Source organism: Salvelinus fontinalis, chromosome 18, assembly GCF_029448725.1.
Source record: "Salvelinus fontinalis isolate EN_2023a chromosome 18, ASM2944872v1, whole genome shotgun sequence".
NCBI lineage: Eukaryota > Metazoa > Chordata > Actinopteri > Salmoniformes > Salmonidae > Salvelinus > Salvelinus fontinalis.
Genome location: NC_074682.1, coordinates 60,079,814 through 60,098,869, shown reverse-complemented (window position 1 = coordinate 60,098,869; position 19,056 = coordinate 60,079,814). Strand labels below are relative to the sequence as shown.

Genomic DNA, 19,056 nt, shown 5'->3' with positions numbered 1-19,056 from the left:
TTGAAAAATACATTTTTCATGTCAATGTGAGTCTGTTTAAATAAAGGTTCAATAAATGTTTTAAATAATTATTATACTTCCCTTTAAATCCATGAGGACGTTCATAATGATTATGTCCGAAAGTAACATTTTAAAAAGTACAACTTTATTAGGATGATTTGTTTGTATATCATGTCAGTGGAACTAATTTGGTAATAAATCTGATAAATTAACACATCAGATACAGAAACTCAAAATGTTCAAATTCCACCTAAATTGAATCTGTGGAATTTAGTGCAGCAAGTAGAGGACGATGAGTACAAAGATGTTTTTAATTAAGAACTGTGGTTTCTCTACAAGGAGTAGCCGACACACCTGAAAAGTATGACAGCTGATTACACCTGTGGGATGACAGGTAATAAAATAGGGCAGGACCGGAAGAGGAGCCAAACAGTGAAAGTGTCGTCATCGGAAGTTGAAGTCGTTACAGGGATAAAGTGCACTGCGCAGGCGTTAGGCCACAGAGCGGTGAAAGACTCTGGACTGCAGGACGCAGGACAATTCAAACGCAGCGGAGCCAGCGACAGACTACAACTCTAAACGATCTAACAAAGTCAAAGAAAGAAAGCGGAAAAACGGTAACGAGATGCCGGTTACAGAGAAAGACTTGGCAGACGACGCGCCATGGAAGAAAATCCAACAAAACACTTTTACGCGCTGGTGCAACGAACACTTAAAGTGTGTGAACAAGAGGATAGCCGACTTGCAGTTGGACCTGAGTGACGGGCTGCGGCTTATCGCCCTGCTGGAGGTACTGAGCCAGAAGAAGATGTACCGAAAGTATCATGCTAGACCTACTTTCCGCCAGATGAAACTCGAGAACGTGTCCGTGGCCCTGGAGTTCTTGGACCGGGAGAATATCCGACTCGTCTCCATAGGTAAGATACCGTTTGTTTTTAATTAATGTCATGTGGTCCCGTCTGCCTGATGTCAATCGAACTATTTTTTTGTTTGGAATGGTAGCCTAGTAACTTCTCTATTGTCATTTGTCTCGAAACTTGTATAAAATATTTAGTTGATCCGAATAAAAGGGGTGAGTTAAGTTTCCAGTCGTATGTACGGGACATGTATACACCGTCCAACGAAATGCTTACTTGCAGGTTCCTTCTGGACAATGTAACAAGAAATAATACGAAAATAAAGTTAATGGCTCAGTAGAATAGAATAAACGAGTACAATACAGGAAGGCGCAATTTACAGTCCAACATTAACGTGTTTTGGGGATGGGGGGGGGGGGGGGTAAGTGTTAAATTGTGCAGTATTTAGCAATCATAAGTCTGGTAGCAACAGTTCTGGTGTGTGCCGTGTGCCATGGGGTTGTGTGTGTGCCAAACAATGTGAGGAGAATCAGTTTAGTTTAAATGTTCAAAAGTCTGATGTCCTGCATGGGTGGGAGCACGGGCCCAGTGACTTACGGTACCGTCATCACCAAACGCGTGAGGGCCTTGCGATCTTGTACCGAATGTCGCCTGTTATGGCGCTTTCAAGACAACTGGGGACTCGGTAATTACCAAGTCAAGCCATGACGGCTGATTTTCAGGTCGGAGTTCCGAGATGGATGACTGTTACAAATAATTGTTTTCCCCCAGTTGGAGCTCGGTTTCCGAGTTCCCAGATGTTTTGAACGCGGCATTATGCCCCGTACACAAAGTAACTTATTTCTATACGTCTTCGCGGAGTCTTGCCTCACTACTGAATGGACAAGTGTAATGTTTGTAATGCAAAATGGATGAGTGTCTCTTTTCAGAGATCGAATTTATTTACAGCGATTGCAAAATATGAACTTATCATTCAAGACATGATAAATATGGTTTCTACATGTTACGTTTTCCTCGCCTTACTTCTATAACTTTATAACAAGTTGGCGCTGCAGAGCAGCTAGCTAAAAGCGTGGCTAGGTTAAAGATGCCACTGTAGCTAGCCACCTCCACCTAATGATCATTACCGTCACCCATCAAAGTTAAAAGGAGGCAACAGTAATTGCCTTAACAGCCATTGTGTATTTAACATTCCTATTAACATAGTACTCACTAATACAAATGGGTAATTGTTAACGAGTTGCTAGCTATCCCATGAAGCCATCGCCGAAAACCACATTTTTATTCTAAGGTAGTTTGGTAATTTCCAGTTCGTCGTTGGACTGAAGACGAAGTAAAGTTTGGAAAATGTAAAATTATGTAGTGTCTGTCCTGCAATGGGGTTGTAACGATTCCACTCCGTTGAGATGCAGCGGAACGTAAGAGTGCTTATGGGTAATGTGAACCAGGCTTGAGACTAAAGTCCACGCTGTGCCAAGTGCGCTCAGGTGTGACCTCACCTGTAAAAGGTATTCGTTTGAGGACTGGGGAGGATAATGACTATAGAGCCCCACAGTGGATGTGTCATAATACCCATAAAACCTAGCCATCAAAACAGGGAAATGGTTCCAATAGTTTTTCCACCCTTCATTTTTTCCCATAAAGGATTTTAGAAACACTAAAAGGGCTGTGTTTCGTGTAGGTTTACCCTGGTGTGAAATTTTGATAACCGTGTAAATCTCTCAGACAATGACTCTATATTAAGCTGTTTATTAACTAATTCTAAAATGCTAATTAGGGTGAAAGTAGACATCATGCAAAACTAAAAATCCCTGCAAGCTCCTGCACATCTCTAGCTGACACCTTTGCTTAACAAGTACTGTGTCCATGTAAACTTGCACAACAACATTCACAGAATTGTCAATTTTTAAAGACATTTTGTGAATTGAATCATAGTTCATCCAGACATTCTTTGCCTCAATTCGGCGGTCTCGTCCAGATCATGACTTTGGTTACTCTTTATGATAGCTAATTAGCTCTTCATTTTTTTTGTGGGGGGGGTTAATATATGTTAATATATTGATTAAAGTCACCTGGTCCTTGAGATGTACATGGTAATCAAAATGGCCGTCGAGGCCATTCATTGGCTGATTGCGCCCAACTCATAGGTATCCCCAGCCAGATAACCTATTAAAATGGTGGAAGTCCTCAATGGCAAAGTCTATGCTACAACGGGTTATTTCAATAATGAGTCCTCTGTCTCTATGACAAGAGGCACGACTCTGATATAAAGTTGCCCGAAATGCCACCTGCTTCCACTTACATTGGTGCGTTCGTAACAACCTAACTACTACGAAACCTCTATTCCATCAAGTAACCCTCATGTAGCAATTTAGTCATTGAATTGTTTGTTGACGAAGGTCCACACAACTTGAATGCCACAAAAAAAAATCCTCACTTCGTGGGCTTTTTTCCGTGGCCAGATTTTGGGCAGAGTAAAACCTCTCACTTTGCCTCTTCCTCTCTGTTCTAGCCCAATATATTAGGTAATGTTTAAGGTGCAATTCCAGTCTTTTAATTGGTTACCACCTACACCCTCTACCCTTTGTATATATTGGCAGATGTGTACAAAGTTATATCAATATGTGTAAATATTGTCAAGGATTAATGTTACGTGCCCAAGTAGAGTGAAATGCTTTTCTTTCATGATCCAAACCCAACAATGGAGTAATGAATAATTTATTACGAAAAATACCATCGAGTGGGAAGTTGGGTCGTAACTTGCAAAATGGTGGCCATCTAGTACGTTTGGTCTTTTACAAATGGTAGAGGAAGATAAACAAAGACATTTTGTATTTATAATGTGCTTTGGTTGCCTTCTCAGGGGCCACCTGGTCACAATTGTTGCTGGTGTGATTGCACACTGCAATATTTCACCTAAATGATATGGTAGTTTATCAATGTTTACATATGAATGACCTCTAATACGGTCATACATTTGGCAAGAGGTTAGGAAGTGCAGCTCAGTTTCCTCCTGGGGTGCTGACCTTTTGCCCCCTCTACAACCACTGTGATTATTTGATGCTGCTGGTCATTTAACATTTGAACATTTTGAAGAACGATCTGGCCATAATTGCGGGGAAAGCCCTCAGAGCCTGGTTCCTTCCTAGGTTCCTTCCTTTTTCTAGGGAGTATTTCCTAGCCACTGTGCTTCTATATCTGCATTGCTTGCTGTTTTGGGGTTTTAGGCTGGGTTTCTGTAAGTACTTTCTATATAAGGAGTTTTGTTTTCCTGGGGATGTTTGTGAACAGAGCCCCAGAAACCAGCTGGCTGAGGGTACTCTAGGGTCATCTTTGTGGTGTAATGTTAGTTCATCGTTTCCTTTTAGTTGATTGTAGAATTTAACAGCTCAATTCTGTGTTGATAATTAGCTGGTATGGACTAATGTTTACACTGTGTACTTAATTACCCCTTTTCTCAATTTCGTGTTTTCCAATTTGTAGTTATTCTTGTCCCTGCCAAGTTAGTACGAACCTGCCAAGCCGCAATGCTTCTTGACACACTGCTCGCTTAACCCGGAAGTCAGTTGAGGCAATGTGTCGGAGGAAATACTGTACACCTGGCGAAGGTGTCAGCGTGCATGCCCCCAGTCTGCCACAGGAGTCGCTATAGATAATGAGACAGGAACATCCCTGCCGGACAAAGCCCTCCCCTAACCCTGAAGACGCTGGGCCAATTGTGCGCCACCTCATGGGTCTCCCGGTTGTGGCCGGCTGCGACACAGCCCGGGATCGAACCCGGGTCTGTAGTGGGGCCTTACACCGGTGTGCCACTGGCGAGGCCCAAGTCCTGCACTATTTCTATTCCTGGCCTCCACCTTTTTGAGCACCGTTGTTTCTGTTTTCACTGAGATTCAGTATCGAGGCCCAGGTCTGACAATCTGTGCAGAAGATCAAGTGCCTTTTGAACAGATATGGTAGTAGGTGCCAGACGCACCAGGTTGTGTTAACCCAGCAACGTTGCAGTTCTTTTTACGCTCAACAGTTTTCTGTGTATTAAGAATGGTCCATCACCCAAAAGACATCCAACCAACTGTGGGACGCATTGGAGTCCACATGGACCAGCATCCCTGTGGAACGTTGACGACACCTTGGAGAGTCCATGCCCTGGAGAATTGAGTCCATTCTGAAGGAAAAATGGGGGGTGGAACTTAATAGTTTTGTACACTCAGTGTATATTAAAGAGGGTTTGGCTCAAGCTACCTGTGTCACCCCATGTCTCTGAGGAAAGATCTCTATTGTCCATTTTAACTGCACATTTGTTTGTGTACATAGCTTTTCTAATTGTATTCCCCCCCCTCCCCTTTCTGGCCATTTTGTATAGGAAGCTTTCGTGCCAAGTTGAGTCCAACACCTCTTTTGGAATCAGCAAAGCATGAGAGGATTTTATTTCTGGGTTATTTGGTTGTGATGACTAAGTGGTATATTTGTAATGCAGATTCCACGGTAATTATTGGTCAATTTTGTTAAATATTGGTGAAGATGCCAGCGCGGAGTATAATGTTAAAAAATTTGGTCTGAATATTATGTCGTTTAGGATACCATTCACACCACAGTCCATTTTGGGTTGGCGGGGTTTGTATTTCCCGTGTTGTCTTCAACAGCTTAGTTGTAAATTATCTCGTGTAGGTTTTTACTCTTGGTTATTTGTTATAGAGACAAAAAGTGGGTCATCCATAGAGGTCCGTTTTGGGTAGATCGCTCTTGTTTGTTTAGTCTAATGTTCCCGGAAGGGGTTTGATTCTATTGATTCTTTAATCCCAATGATCTGTTTTCACTCATGCTATTCCTTTTTTTTTCCTTAGTGTATTTTTTGCGTTTTATCTTCCGCCTTCACGATGGTGAAACACTGAAGGCTTTCTGGGGTTTTTTCTCACGCCTTTGTAATGGATAAAATCCATGTTGCTTTACCAACATCAAACATGTCTTGTGTGTAATCAGGTGTCTGATCAGTAATCGAAACCAGTAGGGAGACTAGATTGATCCACACACACACACAGCAAGTCAAATTTGTTTCACACCTGTGGAGTTTCAGCTGCCAAGGAGAAAGAACAACATGTGTTTATTGCATCAACTAGGTCCTTATCTTTTAAAAACCCTGTATGAACACATTTTTATTTACCCAGCCCACTTACTAGTTTAGAACGTCAAACATAACACGCATCACCATGGAAACGCTTATTATAGGGTGTGTGTGACCTGAGATCACTCCTCTTTGGTCTCCAGGTAACATGTGGTTGATGGATGGTAACCTGGCAACATGATGAAGACTTCAAAGCTGAAGATCTGGTTACGTAATAGTTTGTTATTGGCTTGTGATCTGAACACCATGAGTTAATAGTCACGTTGGAGCTCGTGCTGCTAAAGTGATGAGTCCCTTTCATTTAAAATGAAAGATTAAAGTGAAGATGTAGCTTATTCATACCTTGCAGCTGACGTCATAGATGACTGCTTCGACAAAATAAAGTTAATTGCCGGTATTTTAAGTACCATTACCACAAACAGGAACCATCCGTCAGGCTTACATAATGCTGTGCTGTCGGCTGCCACAACCAGAAAGGGGGAAATGCTGGCGTTTCGTTTTATATCAAGCCAAAGGATCCAGACCGATGGCTGAAGTGGCTGGCAGAGAATTAAATATATATATATATATATATATATATATATTTTAGGGGAGCAGTGGACACCAAATGTAATGTCTTTGCAGTGCTCATTTTGCATTGCAAGCTAGCTCTCTTCAGTCTTGTAAAGGATCGCTAGCTAGCTGGCTTACTAACTACGGATGTTAGTTAACCTCCATTATTTGACCAGTAGGTACGGGCACTGCTGGTATAACTGGTTTTAGCTAGACTAGCTGTCTTGCTGTGTGCTAGCAAGCGATTACTGATGCTAATAGCTAGCAAGTGGTGTGTGTGTGTGCCAGACTAGAGACCTCTCCGACGCTCGCACTACATTTAAACCTTGTTTACCACCAAGAAGTGGTGGTAAATAACCATGTAACAGCTTGGGATTTACCTAAAGGTTTCATTCCAGTGGTAAGCTCGGATTAGTCGTAGGGCAAGCTTTGGAGGTCTCGTCTTGCTCGTACACACACAAAAATCTGCCAACATTGACTTGTTACATTGTACGTATACTCACATCTGTCGTGACCAGGATGTGAGTCAGAAGTGGTGACTGGTACAGTGTATCTGTAGTCCTGCAGGACCAGGATGTGAGTCAGACTATTGAATATTGATATATTTGAAGCGATGGCAGACCAGCTCACGTCTTAACTTAAATCCTAAATGAATGTTGACCTGAGAACCGTCCCCAAACTTCTGCAGCACTAGATTCTGTCTCTGTTTCATTAGGGACAAAATGGAAGGGAATTGAGTGATTTTATTTTTCACTCCGTTGTGTATTTTGTAACATTTCTTAAGTTGTATTCATTTGAGAGCACCATATCTGCTTTATGACTCATCTCCCATGATGCATGTTGACTTTCTCAATCTTTAAAAATCAATGCACCTCGGAAAGCTCCCCCTACCCACACAAAAGAAATTGCAACACGCTTCGTACACAGCAGGTGTAGACAAACATAGTGAACTGCTTTCTGACGGGCCCTTCCCAACAATACAGAGGGATATGAGGATGATAACAAGGAATTAATATTTAACTATGACTTGGTACTGAGTCCATGTGCATAAGGGGTTCGGTGTAAATGATGTAGGAATCTAATCTGTGGCGTTCGTTTTAAGACGAGGCCAATTTTTATTGTATGAGCTTGGCCTTTTTTATTGTTGCCGCCTATTAGACGACTCATTCATATTCCATTCACCCGGCTCGACGTGACGTCGATAGGTTTACACTAGAATTTAATTCCTCGGAACAGGCGTTGTGCCTTTATGACTGTGCACGGACCATGTTAATTCCTTAGTGATGTGGACACCAAGCTACTTAAATTCTCAAACCCGCTCCGAGATAGCCCTGTCTGTGGATGGGGGGGGGGGGTTGTGCTCGGCCCTCCGTTTCCTTTGTCTTGCTGGCGTTGAGGGAAAGGTCGTCTTGGCACCATACTGACCCCCCCCTTAGACTCTCGTTGTCGGTAATCAGGTCTTTTACCGTCGTGTGATCAGCATTCTTGATTATGGTGTTTGTAGTCGTGTGAGGGAACGGAGTACAGGAGGGGACCAGACACACACCCCAGTGTTGATCAGCGTGGCAGATGTGTTACCTACCGTCACCACCTGGGGGGCGGCCCATCAGGAAGTCCAGGATCCAGTTGCAGAGGGAGGTGTTTAGTCCCAGGATCCTTAGCTTAGTGATGCGCTTTGGGGACACTATTGTGTTGAAAGCTGAGCTGTAGTCAATGAATAGCATTCTCACAGGTTTTCCTCTTGTCCAGGTGGGAAAAGGCAGTGTGGAGTGCCATAGATTGCAGCATATGTTGGGGTGGAATGGGTCAAGGGTGACTGAGATTGAGTACACTATATAAACCCTTCCTGTCCAGGAGGCTCTAATAGCAGTAGTCAGTATATCCTTCCTGTTGTCCCAGTCGGTAGATTGGTGAGGCTGACGCCAGCCCTGTACTATCTAATAGTGTGACCTAGCAGAGAACCTCTTCACCACCCCTCCCCTGGGAGAAGCCTTGGCGTGTTAGAACGCTGACCTTGCATGAAGGTTGTTTAAAGTCTCCTTACCTCTCGCGCACACACACTCATCTGCTTCTCTTGAACGGTTACAAAACTTATGAGTCTCTAGATACAGCGAGGACATGCTGATGGGATCCTGCTCCGTGTTTTACTGTCTCTAGCCGGCCGCAGGGGGACCTCTAGCCGGCCGCAGGGGGACCTCTAGCCGGCCGCAGGGGGACCTCTAGCCGGCCGCAGGGGGACCTCTAGCCGGCCGCAGGGGGACCTCTAGCCGGCCGCAGGGGGACCGATATATAGTGGATGTCAGCCTCCGCAATAGGATAAAATGGGTCTCAAGTTTCTCTTCCAGTGTCCCCTGCCTAATGGGACAACCACAGATCAGGCTCCACTTGCCCGACTGCCATAAATTGTCAGTCTTTCACTTTTACACTGGGGATAACCAGACGGATCAGTTTTAAGTTATGCCTCCTGGAATTCCTTAGTGTTTTCGACAAAAAAAGATTTTGTTAGCGAGGCGCTTTATTTACTTCTGAGTGATTTTTAACTGATAAATACAATTTGTCTCTGCGTGCTTTTTGAAGGAACTAGCGCAATTGCTAACTATCACGCTAGCACATACCCATAGACTTCCATTAATTGTGCTAACACTAGTTAGCATTGGCTTGCTGAACTACCTCCATCTTCCTTCAAACTGGACACGGAGACATAAAAATTATATCACAAGTTAATCTGATTCTGGGTCAGTAGATAAAAAGGCTGCATTGCCAATGTCCTGAAGTATCTTTATAAGGTCCATGCTACAACTAGGTTCTGAAGTTTGACCTGGTTGGGAGGTGGGAGGGGGGAAAAATGGCCCCCTTAACTCTGGCCCCTATGGTGCCACCTGTTGTTGGTACGGCTACGTAGTTTACAGTGACGGTTTGTGTCCTGTCCTACGCCGGTCTTCCTTCGTAGGCTTTTATGCTGCTCAGAATGACTTGGTCTTAAGAGATGCATTCATTCTATGACTAATGTTTAAAGCATGATTGAACAGGCAGTGGGACTTTGTGTTTTTTGTATCACTGCAGGGTTACTGTTGCTTGTTGAGAAATCACAATGTTTTCAATGATCTTTTTTTTTTTTCTTTTTTCTTTTTTTTTGTCTCTGTAGTAGAGGTGGGAATGTTTTAAACGGTTTAATGTTTCAACTGAGTTGATCCTTAACGTGACCAGATTCCTAACAGAACAACAATTATCTTTATTTTATTTTTTATTTTCTCGGATTAAAATCACAGTGCACCTATCACAAAACCATGTTCTGTGTTTTTATAGGTTAACTAGGCGATGGGCTATAAAGGCCTGGGGGGGAAGTTGTTCATTTCAATCAAACCAGAGAGGAAAAGGTTAACTTTTTAGCCTTCTGTGGTGAATTGACAAGGGATGCTTGACATTTGTCTTGGTCATCTGTATCTCAGTCTTTCTGCTCTTGCTAAAATCAAGTTGTATTTGTCACATGTGCCAAACAACAGGTGTAGACTTTAAAGTGACATGTTTAGTTAAGAGCCATTAAACAACAATGCAGTGTCAAAGTAAGACATTTGCAAAATAAAGGAAATGATAACAGAACAAAATGACAACGGGGCTATATACAAAGAGTGCCTGTACAGAGTAATGGTGCGGGGGTACGAGACAGTTGGGTCACTGTAGATATGGGTAAACGTAACTAGGCAATGGATGGATAATTAACAGAGTAGCAGCAGATTGTCTGTGTGGCCGAAGAGTCAGTGCAGAGAGAAAAGGGAGTCCATGGAAATGGTCTTGGTAGCCATTTGATTAACCGTCTTATGACTTGGCGTTTGAAACCATTCAGCTGACTTTTGGTCCCAGACTTCGGGATCGCTCCGGGATCGCTTGCCGTGCGTTAGAGGGAACAGTCGATGACTTGGTTGACCGGAATCTTTTCTTTTCTTTAAAAAAAATGTTTAAATAAATTTTATCCCCTTTTCTCCCCAATTTGTGGTATCCAATCGCTAGTAATTACTATCTTGTCTCATCGCTACAACTCCCGTACGGGCTCGGGAGAGACGAAGGTAGAAAGCTATGCGTCCTCCGAAGCACAACCCAACCAAGCCGCACTGCTTCTTTAACACAGCGCGCCTCCAACCCGGAAGCCAGCCGCACCAATGTGTCGGAGGAAACACCGTGCACCTGGCCCCCCTTGGTTAGCGCGCACTGCGCCCGGCCCGCCACAGGAGTCGCTGGAGCGCGTTGAGACAAGGAAATCCCTACCGGCCAAACCCTCCCTAACCCGGACGACGCTAGCCCAATTGTGCGTAGCCCCACGGACCTCCCGGTCGCGGCCGGCTGCGACAGAGCCTGGGGGCGAACCCAGAGACTCTGGTGGCGCAGTTAGCACTGCGATGCAGTGCCCTAGACCACTGCGCCACCCGGGAGGCCCCTGTTGACCAGAATCTTTGACCATTTTTAGGGCCTTCCTCTGGCACCGCCTGGTATAGAGGGCCTGTAGCTCCTTGCGGTCGCATGCCATATGAGGGCCCGTGCCTTATCTTTTCAGCCGCCTGAGGGGTAAGAGGCGTTGTCGTGCCCTCTTCACCACTGTGTTGGCGTGTTTGGACCATGATAGGCCCTTAGTGTGATGTGCACCGTGGAACTAATGATGCCAGTGTGTTGAATATCCTTGTCTATTCAATAATCATAGGCCCTGCTTTACTGAAGTGGCGAGACAATGTAAGTCAAGAAATTGCCAAGATTACAGCCTCCCATTGCGAGATTCAACTTGTGATAGCGAGTCCTAGTGTATCGTTCTGACTCGGTCTGGTGGTCAACCTGCCTATACTGTGCCCCTCTTGTGCCTTCCCTCGCTAGCTTGCTATGAGAGATGTAAGTGTCAGATTTGTTTCCGTACTGCCGAGAAGTCTCATTTCCAAAAATACTGATTCTTAGAAGTTGATTCCTAGTGGAATCATCTAATCTTGACACTTGGAAAAGAGTCGACATGCAAGGAGTCGTGGAATCAAGTCGCAAAGCGACCAAGTCCTGTATGACAATACTTTAAAGTTAAATTATAAGATAATCCAACATTGGCTCGGTGTTATTGAGGTCCAGTAATGATAAAACGGTGCGATGTTCAATATCTGAACGGGATGCACCGTAAGACCCAAACCGTTGCCTCCATTGTGAGTTCACAATTCAGCTGTGGAAATCATCCATTTTATTTTATAGAAGTTCTTTCCCTTGACAGACAATTTATCCAAGTTTATATCTCGTATAGGGACTGTAGTTAACTACCCAGCTAAATCTGGTACGTTTAGTGAGCTCTATTCATATGCATTGTCCCAGTAAAAACTACATTTTAATAAAGTTAAAGGACTGATTAGGTGTGTTTCAGTTTGTCCTGCGGGTCGGTGGACTAACAGGGCGTTGTCCTCCAGAACACAGAGACGTTTTAAAGAGTAGTCTAGTATTTCTTCACTCTTCGTAATGGATGATATGGTGGCCCCTGTGGCCCACCCCGTACCTTCCTCTCGCTCACCTTCTCTCCACATGGAGGTATGGCATCTCACAACCCGCTGTTGCCTGGACCAGGCCACAATACCACTCTGTTACAGCTCGAGGGAGACGGAGAAAAGGAAACCCGATGCCTGAGCTGGGTGGCCTCTTATCACATGATCTCATGCAGCCATTAAGTTTATTAAAGGAATTTTTCTCCCCTACTTCCCCCCTCTCGCTCTCCCTCAGAGCATGTAGGCATATGCTAGCCTGTAACTAGGGGTTTAGCTAAAACAGGAACACTGGGAAAGCTTCTGTTTAGACCAGCTTCCCGACTCAGTCCTCTTAAAGGTCAGAGTGAGTGAGTTGCTGATCTGTTATTGGAGTATGAGGTGCATGGAGCTAGGTGGGGCTTAGTAGTTAATAAATAACTCTGTGTTTTTTTCCCCCCTCTCTTTGTATACCCATGGGTTTACGTCATTCACTCTGTTGGAAGAGTAGCTGTAATCCTCTGTGAACACACCCTAACTCACTGGTGTGGCAGCGAGGTAAAGGTTTATCTAAAGATGATATTAGACAGAGATACTGTTTGGCAGATCAGATCAAATGTTATTTGACATGCTTCGTAAACAACAGGTGACAGAGTGAAAACATGAAATACCTAATTTACTTAATTAGTCACACCCCCTGAGCAATTTCCCCTCTAAGCTGTGCCTGTGCACCGCAGCCCGAGACCGCTGCACAAGTCCCTGGGACTGCAGTGCAGAAATATCACAGAAGCACGAGATTCAGCCTTAAATTTCTAGAAGCAGTGGTCACCAACCGGTCAAGCACGATCGACTGGTCGATCTTAAAGGCAGTCCTAGTCGGATCGCCGAACATTTCTGTAAAAAAAAAAAAACTATGATAAAGCCTTGTCTTGCTATTGGACGTAGGTGCACCTGAACCCGCTCCCCTGCGGAGAACTAACCTATTTTTTTCTGACGATACAAACTCTGCCTTCACAATGTTCAAGTTTGCGCTTAAGCAGACCTGAAATTCTGCTCAGTGCTAGAATAGGGGGAACATTGTCCCCTGAGTCAATACATCTAAAGGCTAGTTTACAGTTGGTCAATCAAGACGTCTGTAGACTTGTCGTAGTGACATTCTAGTCCGTCATCGAACTTGCCGTTATGGAAAAAGTATAAACACAAAATTACAGGTTGCATGACATCTGCAGCCTGGTGGTCCAAATTTGCAAAAAATGTTATTTAACAACACCAATAAACCCATCTGTTTAAAAAAAAAAAAAAAAAAAAAATGTATTTAGTATACGTCAATTTAACAAACCAGGCAACTAAAAGCGACTTCCTAAACAATGTTTTGGTTAGTTTCTAGCTTGTTAGCTGACTAGCCAGTTCAAATAAGGATATCATAGCTGACAATGTCTTAACTTTAGCGACAGGGTCAACTTTTTTTTCTTTTCTTCTTCCGTCTGCGACAAGGATAGTCAGTTTTACAGGCAGTCCGCTGGAGAATAAATTGAATGCTGTTTTGGCCATAGACAGTTGTGGCATTCTGATTTGTCTAGTCATGTTGTTAGATGAGGTATAAACCAGCCTTTTATCACCTTTTGGCAGTGATTACAGCTGTGAGCCTTTCTGGGAAAGTCTGAGCGTTCCACACCTGGATTGTGCAACATTTTGTCTTATTCTTTTCAAACTTCTTCAAGCTCTGTCAAATTGGTGATTGATCATTGCTTGACAACCATTTTCAGATCTTGACATATTTTTCAAGCATATTTAAGTCAAATCTGTAACTTCCTCTCAGGAACATTCTATTTCGTCTTGATAAGCAACTCGTGTAGATTTGGCCTTGTGGTTTAGGTTATTGTCCTGCTGGAAGGTGACTTCATTTCCCAGTGTCTGATGGAAAGCAGACTGAACCAGATTGTCCTTTAGGATTTTCTCCTGTCCTTAGCTCCACTGTTTGTTTCTAATCCTGGAAAAAACCCCCATTCCTTAAGTACAAGCATACTCATAACATGATGCAGCCACCACTGTGTTTGGAAATATGGAGAGGGGGTACTCAGTGTTGGATTGGATTTGTCCCAAAAACAACACTTTGAACAGGATGCATGTTTTGGAATATTTTTATGTAAAGTCACTATATTAGTGACTGGTTGTATTGATCCACTTTGAAGGGTGTATTTAACTTCACCATGCTCAAAACGATATTCAATGTCTGCTTTTTCTTTTTTACCCATCAACCAATAGGTGACCTTTGGGAGCCATTGGAAAACCTCCCTGGTCTTTGTGGTTGAATATGTGTTTGAACTTCACTGCTCAACTGCGGGACCTTGATGAATCTGTATGTGTGGAGTACAGAGATGAGGTAGTCAATCATAAATCATGTTAAACACGATTTCACACAGTGAGTCCGTGCAACTTGTGATTTGTTCAGCACTATTTTTACTCGTTAATTTTATTTTGTCTTGACAAGAGGTTGAATACTTAATGACTAAAGACATTTCAGCTTATTTTTTTATTGTTTAAACATTTCTGAACATATTCCACTGTGTGGGCCAGTGACGACTTGTTTTAATCAGTTTTAAAATCAGGCTGGAAAAACAGTGGAAAGTCTAGGTGTCAGTACTTTATGAAGACAGTATGTGTGTGGAGTCCGGTGTGCAGCATTGATGGATATGGAGCAGAAATTGAGAAATGGTTCTTATCAGGAACCTGCCAGAACAAGTTTGACAATAGGGTGTGAGTTTATACTGGAGTGGCGGCAGTATCCTTTCGCTCTCACTTTCTCTTACTCTGTAGAGCTCACTTTCACTCTCTCACTCTCTCTCTCTGTGGTGTAGGCTGAGAAAGGGATTGAGATGCTGTTCCTTGTTTTAAATCATTACCTCAAACACCAGTAACTTCAGGAGGTGTAGAAATCTCCTGCAGTTTTTTCTCCACAGCTGGATGACTGCACCCAAAATGGCACCTTGTTAGCTCTTTTAAATGCTCTACTTTAAGGGGATAAAGCCTGAGATGGCAAACCGTGTGTGTGCTGAGTGTTGGGTAACCAGGTATATGACAGAGGTTTGCGCTGCCTGTGCATGCCTCTGTTTGACGACCTGTGAATTATAGTTGACGTTAGGGAATAGAGGCAGCTGCCAGAACACACACACTGTGTAGTATAGGCTTCGTCCCAAATGGTACAGTACAACAATTACTAATTGCGCTATGGGCCTTGATCCAAAGTCGTCCACTAAATAAGGACAATGCAGGGCGACATTTGGGAAGTAATATACAGGGTATTCAAAGACCCTTTCTCTTTTCCCACATCTTAAGTTACAGGCTTAATGGTTTTTTTTCATCATTTACAAACACCCCATAATGATAAGCAAATACAGAGGTCTAAACGTTTTTACTGAAATCACATTTTAATGAAAATAGTCTGGGTGGCCACTTATATAATTGTTCAGGAGTGTGATGGCTTGGGGGGTAAAAGCTTTTTAAGGAGCCTTTTGGACCTAGACTTTGCACTCCAGTACAATTTTGACAATTTGTTTCATACCAGATAATCATGTTTTGCGAGTTGTGTAGGTGCCTATTTGGATAACTGCAAGCGGCCTCTGGTTCCTGTCTGGCCACTACCATAAAGCCCTGATTTGGTGGAGTACTGCAGAGATGGTTGTCCTTCTGGAAGGTTCTCCCATCTCCACAGAGGAACTCTGGAGCTCTGTCAGTGACCATCGGGGTCTTGGTCTTCTCCCTGACCAAGGCCCTTCTCCCCTGATTGCTCAGTTTGGCCAGGCGGCCAGCTCAAGGAAGAGTCTTGGTGGTTCCAAACTTCTTCCATTTAGTCATGGAGGTCACTGTTCTTGATCTTCAATGCTGCGGAAATGTTTCGGTACCCAGATCTGTGCCTCCACACAATCCTGTCTTGGAGCTTAACGGACAATTCCTTCGTCCTCATGTCTGGGTTTTTGCTCTGACATGCCCTGTCAACTGTGGGACCTTATATAGACATGTGTGCCTTTCCAAATCATGTCCAATCAATTCACCACAGGTGTACTCTGGGGAAAGTTGTAGAAAAACGTCTCAAGGATGATCAATGGAAACAGGATGCACTTGAGCTCAATTTAGTCTCATAGATAAGGGTCTGAATACTAATGTAATTAAAGTATTTCTGTCATTTTAATTCATTAGCAAACATTTCTTAACCTGTTTTCATTTTGTCATGGGTTATTGGGGGGGGGGGTAATTTAAATCAATTTTAGAAAGAGCCTTTAACGTAACAAAGATGGAGGAATAGTCACGGGGTCTGAATTTTCTGAATGCACTTTATTATATATATATATTATATTATATTTATTATTGAGGGTGTGAGCTGTTAGTCGTACTACTATCCTCTGCACTTTCACTTTCTGGCACTTCATAATCTACTGTTTCTCCATGTTGTGGTGTTATCAGTGAGTCGCTATGGGAACAGTTTCCATGTTATTCTGCTGTCTTATGAACTGTCTTAACAGGCTCTGCATGTAACGCAGGGGTACTCGCGGGCAGTCAGGACATGAAACTAGTTTCGGGTGTTGACATGGCAACCTGAGTCAGCAGTCTGTGGTGATTGGTGTGTTTGATCTTAAGGTTGAGACCGGGCTGGATGCCACGCCCCTTTCCTCCCAACGACATGGACGTCACCAATCACCAGTTTGTGATAGTTGATGTAATAATGGTGTTTTCCTGGTGGGTTAGAGCCACTCGTGAACTCAGCCAAAATGAATTGTCCTGTCAACTGCGATGACGACAAACTTAACGTGTAAATATTTATGAGCATAACACGATTCAACAACTGAGACATAAACTGAACAAGTTCCACAGACATGTGACTAACAGAAATTGAATAAATGTGTCCCTAAACAAATGGGGGGTCAAAACCAAAAGTCAGTATCTGATGTGGCCACCAGCTGCATTAAGTACTGCAGTGCATCTCATGGACTGCACCAGATTTGCCAGTTCTTGCTTGCTGTGAGATGTTACCCCACTCTTCCACCAAGGCACCTGCAGGTTCCGGGACATTTCTGGGGCGAATGGCCCTAGCCCTCACCCTCCGGTCCAAAAGTTCCCGGACGTACTCAATGGGATTGAGATCCTGGCTCTTCGTTGGCCATGGCAGAACACTGACGTTCCTGTCTTACAGAACAGCGTGGGGACTGTCAGTGGGGCTGTGAAAAGACCTCAGACAGAAGAGCGATGGAGGCAGGATGGGGACTGTCTCAAAGGAGTTTAACCTTGTCTCCTGTGTAGCATGAATATCGCAGGACGAAGAGGACCTCAAACCTGGACGATGCTGGGCCAATTGCTCCGCCCTATGGGACTCCCAATCACGGCCAGTTGTGATACAGCCTGGAATCGAACCAGGGTCTCTAGTGATGCCTCTAGCACTGAGATGCAGTGCCTCAGGCCGCTGCGCCACTCGGGAGGCTCTTCCTCTCGTAACTCTTCAGACAGACTATGGTCGTCTTTGCGCAGCAATAACCCCTTAAGTAATGTTGCATCTTGATGTCTGTTGCATCAACAAAGTCTATTGTGCGTCCAGCCAGTGCTGATTTATTTAATATTTCTGCAACATTAAAACAACTTTTCAGATTTTGCAACTATCCTCTGCTGTCCAGCAGTAACCATCAGATCCCAGTGTTTGTGACCATGAGAAGCACAGTACAGTTGTCATCAGTATTATCACAGCCCTGTTAAAAGCTCCGGTGTGCATTCCAAACAGTACCCTATTCCCTATGTGGCCTGGTTGGAGTAAATGGCACCCTATTCCCTACAATGACCTTTTGTCTGGGATTACACTGCCTCCATACAGGAGGTCTGTTCTGGCCAGGGAGCAGATCTGTGTTCTGGAGGTCTCTGGAGCTACCTGCCTCCACTGTCAACAAAACGCCAACAACTCTGGCCCTGTTTTTTTTAAAGCCAAGTCGGTGTACCAGTAAAGAAGTAAAGTAATAGCCCAGCCCCTCGGCGGTCGGGTGAAGTGAGAAGTAGAAATGTTTGGCTGTGAGATCGGCGCTGCTCCAGCCTCAAACCGTAACAATGAGAAGCTTAAAGTTCAGCCTGAGACTCATTTACTTCCTGGGGGTTAATTTGGAAACGACATAAGGCATGGTGTAAGACTAGGAAGTTAACTCTTGCGTTTTACTCAGGTGGCATAATGGTTATTTGGATGTTGACCAGACAGACGGCTCTTCTGAAGACTTTGTCTAGACTGACGAACGGACGTTTCATCTCATCAGAAACTTGATGGAACCTGGGAACGCCCTTTTCATTACCTGGCTGTGTAGAGACGATCTATCCACTGGATTTAACATCAGACATGACTCAACAATGAGCATCATTCTCTCAGATGGCCTGAAATTAATTTTTATTCCCCCCCCCCCCCCCAACAGCCCTCTAAAGTGTTGGCTAGATGTCATTGGTCTCTATTGTTAATGATAGATTCAGCTTTGGTAATACCTGCTTCTAGAGTAGCACTTAGCTGTGGAGATCAGGGTGTGGCCACAGACACCCAGCACAAACACACTGCTGTGTTTAACCAGCACTTTTTATTTGAAGTGGCAACAAGGAGAACCTGATGGTTTACTGAAATGTGTCTTGTTGAAGTTCTGTGTTTTCAAAATGGATGCGGGCCGTTTAGAATGTGTCAGGTAGTGCTATTTTTGAGGTCTGTTCAGTTAATAAAATAAATAATCACGATTTCAGTTTCGATAATTAAAAATAAACATTAAATGCACTTGTGGGTTGACTGCTGTAACAATACAGAATAAAACAATACTTGTCCCAGGATGGTAGTAACTGTCCATCACTTATTCACATTACTTTAATACAATATTTAAGTTGTGTATATTACATTGAATAATGAAACAAAATATTATTATTTTTAGTTCTTAGTCATCTAATTTTTATCGAGCTGCTTCCTGTGTTGTCTGACTGCCTCGAAGTAATTCAAAATGTTGTGCTGTGGTGGCACATTGTGGTATTTCACCCAACAGATATGGGAGGT

General features: G+C 43.6%; 1 protein-coding gene across 3 annotated transcripts in view; it reads left to right on the top strand.

Annotated features, from left to right (window-relative positions):
* Positions 1-492: 492 nt before the first annotated feature.
* The window catches only part of LOC129815824 (filamin-B), a 96,419-nt gene continuing 77,855 nt past the window's right edge, over positions 493-19,056 (top strand). Inside the window, exon 1 of one of the 3 annotated variants that reach the window (XM_055869966.1) lies at positions 493-917. In XM_055869966.1, the coding sequence (XP_055725941.1) occupies positions 626-917 (292 nt within the window). In that variant the 5' untranslated portion in view covers positions 493-625. The remainder of the gene's footprint in view (positions 918-19,056) is intronic. The other 2 variants (XM_055869964.1, XM_055869963.1) reach the window with 2 other exon arrangements.